The sequence below is a fragment of the Arachis duranensis genome, chromosome 1, assembly GCF_000817695.3.
Source record: "Arachis duranensis cultivar V14167 chromosome 1, aradu.V14167.gnm2.J7QH, whole genome shotgun sequence".
Lineage (NCBI taxonomy): Eukaryota > Viridiplantae > Streptophyta > Magnoliopsida > Fabales > Fabaceae > Arachis > Arachis duranensis.
Genome location: NC_029772.3, coordinates 5,454,680 through 5,465,421, shown reverse-complemented (window position 1 = coordinate 5,465,421; position 10,742 = coordinate 5,454,680). Strand labels below are relative to the sequence as shown.

Here is a 10,742-nt window from a genome sequence, read left to right as displayed (position 1 = left end):
GTTTAAATCCCATTTTATGTATTTTAAATTTATTTTCATTCTTTTGTTCTTTTAATTTTCTTTTGTAAATTTTTTATCTATTATTATATAAAAATACTTTAGTTTTTATAATAATTTTTAATTGAATGTAATAAAAAAATATATATACATAAAGTAAATTAGATTAAATTTTATTTTTTATGATATTAAAATTAAAATATATTAAATTTTGCTTTTTTAATATACATATATTAAAAGTATTAGAAAAACAAATTTATATTATTTATGTTATACCTTTTATAATAGAGATAAAAATTAGAATTTTATGAAAAACTTTCAATTTAAACAGCAAAGAAGTCCGTTCTGATTTGCAACGTGTCGCACACCCATTGGTGCAGATGACGAACACAGGGTGCTATCATATAAAACGACAGCTCCCGCTGCGTATTATTCCCAACACCCAAACAGAAAACAGTCACTCTCGAAAGACGAAACATAGCAGCTGCGAAGCTGAGATCGTAGAAGAAACAGAAAGAAGCCTCAGATGGCGAAAACGACGTCGTTACTCCTTAGCTCTCTTCTCCTCTTTGGAACCCTAGCTCTAATCCAGGTTTCATCTCCCTCGATTTTCTATTACTTTCCTTTTTTCTTCGGATTTCTATTACTTTATTGGATCGTGGAATTGCTGAGTAATTGAGCTTTATATTCTAGATCGAACTTCATTTCAATTTTCTATGTGAACAAAGAAGTCACTATTATAAAACTATTTTAATTGGAAAATCAGTCCAAAAATAAAACGAAATGATAGAAATTAGAATCAGAAATAGTTTACCTTGCAATTATTTAGCTCAGGATTCGATTTTTCAAATCAGTAAATTTAATTTTATGATCAATGTCTGGGTTACAGGCGAAGAAGGATTTGAAAGAAGTCACACACAAGGTTTACTTTGATGTTGAGATTGACGGAGAGCCTGCAGGTTTTTTATTTTTTATTTTTGTTTTTGTTTTTGTTATATATGAAATTCTAAGGTAGCTTAAGAAACGATTCTCTTATTTATTATGATTTGAATAAAAAAGTATGATCATAAATCTTGTATTGTAATCTTCTCTGTTCTTTTCCTTTGATGCTACGATTCAAAGTCAAATAGTCAAATTAGGTGCAAGATGAAATTATCTTTTTGTCTGTGAATAATATGTTGTGGATTTCTGCCTACCATAGTTTTTACAACTCAAATTGAGTAATGCTCTTCCGGCTTTCACAATCATCACTTCACATGTTTATATTAATCAAATATCAAACTAAGTGGTTAAAATAACAGGGAAATTGTTGGATGAATACGTTTGACATTTTGTTGATGTAGTGAATGTGTGTCGAAGTGCATCTTGACTTATTTGACTAATTAATGTATACATCTATAGCAATAATCAGAATCCTCAATCTATATTTCAAGGGACTTTTTATATGTAGATTGCAGTCATATAAGAAGTGTAATTGATAGATGCGGTTTGTGTTTCCCTGACTTTGGGTATCAACGTTTGACATATTGATGCTTTGATCATTGACTTCCCAGGTCGAATTGTAATGGGCCTTTTCGGAAAGACAGTTCCTAAGACAGCAGGTTTGGTCATTGAATTCTTCATCTTTTAATTTCGGTGCTTATCATCTTTAAAGTTAGCTGAAACTATGTTTTGAAATTTTTTTATTTGCAGAAAACTTTCGAGCTCTTTGCACAGGTGCGCTGTTTTTGCTGCTGTTGTGCATAGTTATTTAATCTCAGAATCAGAGAACCCGCTCTTTGTAATTCTTCTTGCATTGATTTGAAGAAATGATTGAGTAAAAAATTTAATATTTATGTTTAAATATATTAGGTGAGAAGGGAACTGGAAAAAGTGGAAAGCCTCTTCATTTCAAAGGTAGCTCATTCCACAGGATCATACCTAGCTTTATGATCCAGGGAGGTGACTTTACACATGGGAATGGAATGGGTGGAGAATCAATTTATGGAGAGAAGTTTGCTGACGAGAACTTTAAGCTAAAGCACACTGGACCAGGTTAAATCCTTTATCCTTTTCTTCCCTTTTATTATTTTCATGCTTTTTGATGACCAAAATTCATATGTGAATGTATAATGCAGTTAACATGTTTTGTTACTTTCCTTGTGAACAGGACTTTTATCAATGGCAAACGCTGGTCCTGATACCAATGGTTCACAGTTCTTCATTACTACTGTTACAACTAGCTGGTAATTAATATCTAGCATCTATATTAAGAACTTATTATAGATGAAATCACAAATTTTTTTGTGCCATAAACTAATGCGAATGGATGCTTTCCACCAATGACTAGTACACTTGTTTGAGCTATGCTGGGCCCACCTTGTCAATCAATGATGGAAATCTACACTCAATCCATTCAAGTGGATTTTTCAATGATCGATTCCCTTCTATGGTTATTCTATGATACACTCCTGCGTCAAAAAATATAGGTCACTTTTCACCAAAAAGTATATTTGAAGTGCTTAGACTGAATTACCTTGTATTTTCTCACCTTAAATTAAAAGCTTAGTGCGCACTTATTAGGAGCAGTTTAACTATGAATATAGTATAAGGGGAAGAAAGTTATTAACATCCTTGAACCATTCAAATGACTTATGTTGCTGGACAAAATTTTGGATTAAGAAATGACTTATATCATTTGACAAAGGGAGTATGAATGAGTTTCTTGTTTGTTTCATTAGTAATGCATGCTTCATTGCCGTAAGACTGTAAGAAACAATACTAAATAACACATTGATCTATTTGATAGGTTGGATGGAAAGCATGTTGTTTTCGGAAAGGTGCTTTCTGGAATGGATGTTGTATACAAGATTGAAGCTGAAGGAAAACAAAGTGGCACTCCCAAGAGCAAGGTCACAATTGCTGACAGTGGTGAACTACCTCTATAAACAGCACTTCCAACACTTCTCAGTTCCCAAACCAGTGTTTTTTTTATGGTAGTGTTCCTGTTTTCGTTTGCATTGTATACTGGACTTGTTATCTTTCCTAAGCATGTACTTAATTGTTAACTGTATCTTTTGTTATATTCAGTAGGACCAATCCTTTAATGCGAAGTATGTTGAGGTAAAAAATTAAATTAGGACTGCATAAATTTATGCTTTTGTACTATCACTGAATGGTTTTTTCTTATTTTGGCATCATCAATCAAGGACAAAAGATGGGAATGAATACTATCACTCTTATTTTAATAATGTTAAGTGTTTTTTTATATAAATTCATATAAATATACAATGTAAAAAAATTATGTATGGTTATATGTGGAGTGACATTATAAAAAAAGAACCGTGATAATATCATTTTTCTGGAATGATAATAGATAATATAATGAGGAAATCGGTGTTTGTTTCTGGTTGATGAGTTTTAGATCCTGCAGTTGCTCTAACAGATATAAATTCAGCTCAAAATTACTTCCTTCTTTTCATATAGTATTCAGTGATATTCATATTCAATGCTCAAAATTACTTCCTTCTTTTTGCCACATACTGTCCAAATTTCTGTGTTGTTGAGTGACTTTTAAATGGTCGCGACCATTTTCTCCATTGATCTTTCTATTGTTATTTTTTGTCTTAAACATCATAACAGGGTCAAAAAGCCAAAATCAAGTTAGAGATATTAGTAAAGGTTTGAGCTCTGTTTATTTATATTTTCCCAAATGGCGGGTGTTAAACCCATTGAATTCGAAGGATGCTTGTCAAATGAAATGAAGAATCTCTGCTGATGTTAATTAAAGGGTTGTAATCCATAATTTGCTCTAATACTTCATCTAGAACTTGTCAACTTTATTTTAAGGCACTCCTAGTCCTAAAGGGGGCTTCTTTTTCTAAGAAAATCAAATAAAGATTTATTTAAGTCAAATAAAATCGAAGAGGGAGCTTCATTTGTAGTTAGTGTAGAAACACAAAAAACATGGTAGGACAAAACGTTTGTTTGCAAATGTGCATATATAAAATTTTAGGTAAAAATTCACATGCAATTGTCCTTATGCGAAGTTGATAGTCGAAAATCATTAGATGATAATTTAGTCAAATCTATCAAATTATTTAACGGTTCTCAATTATCAGCTTCATATGAAAACAACTGTACTTAAGTCTTCACCTTAATTTTCCATCTCTGAATTCACTGTGTGAGGACATGGTTTATTTGTTTTGCCCCAGTTAAATTTTGGTGCTGCCAATTTCGTCCTTGTCACAATTAAACAAACTCAACCCATTCTCCTCTGTTCTCATGCCCCTAAATCCTCATTGCCATACACCTTTGCCGTAGCCTCCATGCCCCTCTCCTTGCCACCACCACCTCCCTATTTCCCAAGACCACTAGTCCCCAGTTCTGGCACTCATGTCATTTCACTCTTTTCTTCCTACATCGATTTTGCTTTGTTGGTCATGCCTCAATCCTAGGGTTTTAATTTCTATCGCTCCTTTTCTTTTATGTGTTTTATGCTGGTTCAGTACTGGCAAATGTATGGATTTAATCTATGCATTTCTATTATGGTGGATGGTTTTGTTTATCTCAATGATAGTTGGTGGTAGCAATTGTTGGTTTGAGTTGATGGTAGTAATTGCCTCGATGGAGGTTTTTTTATTTTAAAAATTTAGATCTTCTAAAATAAAATTAAAAAAATATTGGTAACGTAATAACGAGAAAAATTAATCACTATTGAATATATAACTCCTATTCCACTATCTTAATTTAAAAGTAATTAATCCCTCACCTTACATTTTATGGACTCTCTCACTTTAGAGGAGTCTAATACTTTTTTTTTAATACTAAAATCTTAAAAATTGTTTTTCAAAGCCGAATAAACAAATCAATCTAAACAGCAATAATTTAAATCAGATTATATACTTCAAATCAAATTGACTTTTCTTTCAAAACCTCAATTTGATAAAAGCTGCACACCAAACACCCCTACCTAAGTGCAATGAACTTTTGTGACCAAATAAAAAAAAAAAGAAAAACGATGACATTGCATTTGATCTTAATGCAACAACCATAGCACAACTGTTCTAGAAACATGAGCATTAAACATTATCTTTCCATATTAATATGTACAGCAGTGATAGCATCTGAGGTCATTAGCCTACTCTGAGAATGTAATTCTGGCTCAACTTAGAATTTTAGAGCTACATGTCCTGCTTCATCATATAACACTAAACATGCCAAGAATCTCTATGCCCTCACAAACTATGGGACACCTAATAATAATAATGTACATGTCAATGCACATCTATAATTTACTTAATTTTTGTTTGCCAGTGTACTTACCTAATATTGGTACAAAGTAAAAGTTGACGATAAGCCTCTGGTTAAAAGCTTTAAAGCTTATGCAACCATGCTGAAAATTAATTGCTATCGCTATCACTGTCAGTGTCCAGAAAGCTAAACTCTCTCCAACCATTAAGTTTAATCAACAAAGTTCCACGGTTCTCTTCACACCATTCCATTCTCTCGTTGTGTAAAAGGTTTACAACCTGCATTAAGCAAAATTGATGAGGAAAAACTACATAGAAAGAGTTCCTGTCCCCCCAAAGAGACAATTTCTTTTCTTTATTGATGAACATAACTTTAGGTGGGTTTGGCATCAATCAGCCTACTAGGGGTAGAACATGCCTCCAGGCAGAGTGGTTTTTGTTCCTCCAAATGGACAAAATGATCATTTGTTTCAAGGTTAAATTGAAAATCATAACTTGGGTATACAAGTTTAAGGGCACATTTGTTTAAGGTTACTTTGATGAAAGAAGTGAGGCTTTTATCTTTAAAAAAATTACATAAGCTAATCATTTCATCTTTTATTTAAAAAAATATAAAAGGCTTTTAGATTCTTAGTATAAGATGAGATGAATTGCTCCCATGAAAAATGATTTTGTTAAAAATTACTCCTCCGTCCAAATAAGCTTAAACAAACACACCCAAAATGTTTCTCACAAGCTGCAACTGAGATGGTAAATTTAATCCGACATGTACCACTTTGTTTAAGATTGGATAGAAACAGATGGACAAACATACTGATTGTTTCAGCTTCGACTTTCCAACACCATGCGATCCACACCCCGTGATAACCCTTAGTGTTTGTACAGCTTAACAAATAATAATTGAAAAAAGCATCAGGTAAAGAAAACAAATGCAAATATAATTCAATAGAACATGCCATTTTAGTCCTTGGAAAATGCTTACATGGAACGTACGATCCAAACAGAAGGTGAAGTTTCAGCATTCTCATTGCCGGTTTCACATGCTGCCCATGCAAATCAATAGTTATAACATTCTCTATACCCTTGTTTCTGCACATCACTAACAATAGCTTAATACAAGCAAGAACACATATAGGGCTAATGTGAAAAAAGAGGTGCTTTATGAATTTTCTATTTACAGAAGTCCACCCACCTAGCTATAAATATGTCATGGCTTGCCTTAGTATCTGCTTTCTGAGCTATTTTAGTTTGTTCTTTACCCTGATGAGATGAAGAAACAGTTAGCATTGTATCATAAGGTGAATTCATACTATAAGGTTCCATTTGATAATTGTTTTAGAGCAGAAATACAGAGAACTGGTGATATAAACCTATTTGTAAAAGGAGACAAATACAAAAACAAGCAAAATATCTCTATTTTAAGAAAAACTGTCCAACTTACTATCCACACAAAAATTGCGGACAGTAGGGATAAAGATAGATATATATCTGTTCTAGCTTGTCCCTATCTCCTGTTTATTTATTTCTGTCTTAAGACACTTAAACACAGCTGAAGATCCCTGAAAGATAGAGGTAGTCTATACATAAACCATAACACAATACAGCAATCCATGGTCTAAGCAAACCATAACACATTGAAGAAAAGATGCTTAAATAAGTTTTTGGTTCCTATAAAATTTAAAGGTCTCTAATTAGTTTGTTCTGATAAGAGTTGACGTGATAGGTTAAATGCTGACCTGACGAGCTAAAATGTTGACGGACACGACATGTCACATCAACATTTAACCAGTCACCTCAATACTTGATGGAACAAACTAATGATAGAGTCTAAAATAGAGCTTTTAAGTTTTATTGGACCAAAACCAAAAGAAAATCTTTTAGGACCCAAAGAAATAGAGTGGTTTCTTCAGTAGCCCTTCTATTTAAGTGATTTAAAGCCCCTCTTATGTCACCCAATTAGATTTAAATATAGTCATCGTTAAAATCCTTTTGTAACAATTCTTTTCCAAAATCTCAAAAAGAAACAAGAAAAGGGTCCTAAATGCCGAACATCAAGCCTATTTGATTATTCTTATTCCCAAACAGTGAACATTTCATTTGCCACTAATTCTTCGTAACAAGAGCCTAAAATTTTTAAAGTCATAACTATTTCAACTAAACTCAAACCCAAATTTGCCAATCTCAGCAAGAACACTCACCAGCCATAACACCATCACCATCACAGCCTAAACCGACAAACCCTAATTTCCCATTCATTGCACCTTCAATAAAGGCCTCACAACCAGAACACCACCTAAACAAATTTGGGGCTTGATATATTATACAATTTTAATTAACAGATTGGTTAACATCCAAATTTCATTCATCATTGAATGTCAAGATATGATTAAACCCTTCAAAATAATTAGAATGTCACAAAGTTTAGTTTTTCCCTTCTGCTGATTCAATATATTGAGACTGTTACCTTGTGTAGAAGACCCGAAAAAGCAAAAAAAAATCTAGACCAGTGTTCTAGCTGCAATGGTATTCAGTGGAGATTGAGAATTTAATGGTTAAGGCTCTTGAGTTTTTAGTTTTTTTAAAGAGATCGAAGAGAAACATTGTAAAAAAATTGTGTAGTATCGATATATAATTGTTCAAATGCACAATTAGTTACCACATTTTCAGATGTAGTTGGGTAACATAAGAAGAATTTCAAACCTCCTTAATTGAAAGGATCAAAGGGTACCCAGGAAAGAACCAAAAATACAAGTAAATCATTATCATTCGCATATCGAGCAAGCAAGTATGTGACAACTTTAAGGGCATAAAACAATGGAAAAAGAAATATACAAGGAGGCAAGGAAGCATCAGAGCAAAACATTTGAATAAAACCATCCAAGCAAGGCGGGTCAATATTTAGGAGAGGGAGAAGGGTGTTGGGAAAGAATATAACAACCTAGGTGATTTCAATTTTCATTTCCCACTATCGTTTTCAGAATTTTGAAAAGAAAAAAAAAATTGATAACAGTAAAAACAATAATCTTGTTTTTTACATGTGTTTTCAGTTTTTTCCTTAACAAAATACTGGAAACAGAATGACTAAAAATGATAGCAAAAACCAAACAAGTTCTAAACTTATTGAATATATATCAATTATTGACCAGAATTAGCAGCCAAGCTTTGAGCTATATCAACAAAGATATAGCCTAAGAGAAGATGAAAAGATAATTAATTATAAACAACCATAACATAAATTGCATGCAAAACTAGTGTCATTGTCACAACAAAAATCATCGTCTACCCAAGGAACAAACCTGGTCAGAAAGATATGCAGCATATGATCGATCTCCTTTGGCATATGCTGTTGAAGCCTGCAGAAAATGTCACACCACCTTTCATGTTCTCATCCTCAAATCTCAATAGTAACAGGCTTTTGGAGATCAGAAAATTTAAATACATCAAAGTAAGAGGCAGTCTGAAAACTTACTTTCTGAAAATAAGATTTCACAGAATCCCAATGCTGCTTTGCACCTTCTCTAAACACATGATATTCAGCCCCTTTAGCTATATAGCAGGAAAATTAAAGTAAATGGTTTATTATGATTTGACAGCATAACTAAAATGATCAAATTTAGACATTCGTTTGAGAAAGATAATACACAAGACTAAACAAACAGGAAGATATAACTAAAAGCAAACTGAATGTTAGTGAGATCAATAGAACCACAAGATATAATAAAATGGAACCACAAGGCACAAACCACTGGATAGTATTTAAGAAGAGGCAATAGATGTAAGCATAAGTATTTCAAATTAAGTACCAAAAGTAGGTTGCTGAGATTCTGAAACATGTGGAGAAACATCAAACTCAGGTCCCAAAGACTGCATTTTCTTTACTACATTTCTCCAATTCATGGTGCCTTTGTCATGTTCAGAGCTTTTGGGAATGTTAAATAACGACTCCAACACCTTTTGAGGAAGTTCTGACTTTGTAATTCCTGGGCTAATATGAGAATTAGCTTTAGAACTAGTGAGGGCGTCCGCATAATTCCTAAAACCAAGAAACAACTATGCTAGTGGAGTTAGGTTCCAAATACTACGATCCTTTTATTAAAGACAGTTGATATTCAAACAAACAGGCCATGCAAAATTAAAAGCTTTTATATTAATGTCATTTCTATGAAATCAAAAGCACGTATATGTTTAAATTTATTATGGCATGTATATCTGGTCAGAACTCATTTTACTACGGAGCCAAGCTAGAGCCTAGAGCTAATAGTATAGCACAGGTTCAAGATTGAATGTGACAGTTTAATTTAATTATACAAGGTGTTGAGCTTAATACCATTTGGCTCATGTAGCTTGAATAGAACAATGACTAAGATGATTCTAATTGATTCCCACATTACTGAGAATTTCAACATGACAATATCCATTGATTTCTATGGAGTCACTTCTTTGAAACTTAAAGGATGCAAATGTTTATGTAAAATGCAATCTAAATATTTTGCACCAAAACATTCATATTTCATAAACAAAATTCAATTTGTAACTTCTAATTCCACCATCCATAACTCTGATTTTTCCCGCAAGATTGGTAGGGATAACACAATGATGACCAAAACAGTTAGATTTATTACATCCATGACTATTAGAACCTTTATCAAGCAGTTTCCTTTTGGGGGATCACCGGTTTACCTGTTAAAAGATCCCAGAGACCAAAAATTATCAGAAACTTCACTTTCTGATGAAAGAGATGTGCACTCTGATCTCCTATCTATCAACTGTGACAAAATTTGTCAATGAATTAATGAATACAATGTACCGTAAGGTAGGATACACAGTGAACAAGTTAGAAAACGATATTCTTAAAGGTATAATTCCAGTAAATAAAGTCGTATATTGTCACTCACATTGTCCTTGTGGCCAACAAGGAACCTCATGTCATAAATATTGTCATTGTCATTGTCATTCCTCGGTTGCTCATTCATGGATGCAGTTAAATCAAGCAATACATCCAATGCCTAGAAAATCATTTAAACAGTAAGTAATATAAAAACAAACATAAAATTTTATTGATTATTTAGCACTCCAAAAATTAATATATAGATGCAAAAGAAGTTACCGCAACTTCAGTGCTATCCATTTGAATTAAATGTGTTGATGAAAATAGAAGTATAATATGAACAGATACACCAAATAACCAATTGAAACTGAACATTTCTCGCTCAATCCAGCATCCAATGCAAGAATAAACAATAAAAAGGAGAGAATTAAAACAGAAATATCGCATCTATATGTTCATACAGATTCTCCTTTAATCTGAGATAATAAGCAAAGTCAAGATTTTAATATGAATAAGAAAAAAAGTAATTTAAAATTTGAGTTCCTCTACAACCCCCAATTTGGTGGAATATAACATAGGATGAAGAGTGGTTTTAGGGTTGATCAAACCCTTCTATACCTCTGATCCGTTGCTGCTTTAAGAACAAAAAAAAAAAAAAAAAAAAAAAAAAAAAAAAAAAAAAAAAA

At 32.6% G+C, this 10,742-nt stretch overlaps 2 protein-coding genes across 2 annotated transcripts in view; one reads left to right on the top strand and one right to left on the bottom strand.

The window, feature by feature from the left end:
• The first annotated feature begins 430 nt into the window (after positions 1-430).
• LOC107491361 (peptidyl-prolyl cis-trans isomerase CYP19-4) lies at positions 431-3,227 on the top strand. Its single transcript, XM_016112243.3, has 7 exons — positions 431-589; positions 887-956; positions 1,551-1,598; positions 1,690-1,713; positions 1,849-2,031; positions 2,147-2,222; positions 2,786-3,227. Exons 1-7 carry the CDS (start codon positions 524-526, stop codon positions 2,922-2,924), a joined length of 606 nt encoding a protein of 201 aa, XP_015967729.1. The 5' UTR covers positions 431-523; the 3' UTR covers positions 2,925-3,227.
• A 1,813-nt stretch (positions 3,228-5,040) lies between these two features.
• The window catches only part of LOC107491455 (SMR domain-containing protein At5g58720), a 7,031-nt gene continuing 1,329 nt past the window's right edge, over positions 5,041-10,742 (bottom strand). Inside the window, exons 3-11 of the mRNA XM_016112326.3 lie at positions 10,124-10,234; positions 9,909-9,994; positions 9,032-9,261; positions 8,698-8,774; positions 8,525-8,581; positions 6,421-6,488; positions 6,211-6,317; positions 6,043-6,113; positions 5,041-5,507 (exon numbers count right to left, since the gene is read on the bottom strand). Of these exons, the coding sequence (XP_015967812.1) occupies positions 5,379-5,507; positions 6,043-6,113; positions 6,211-6,317; positions 6,421-6,488; positions 8,525-8,581; positions 8,698-8,774; positions 9,032-9,261; positions 9,909-9,994; positions 10,124-10,234 (936 nt within the window). The 3' untranslated portion in view covers positions 5,041-5,378. The remainder of the gene's footprint in view (positions 5,508-6,042; positions 6,114-6,210; positions 6,318-6,420; positions 6,489-8,524; positions 8,582-8,697; positions 8,775-9,031; positions 9,262-9,908; positions 9,995-10,123; positions 10,235-10,742) is intronic.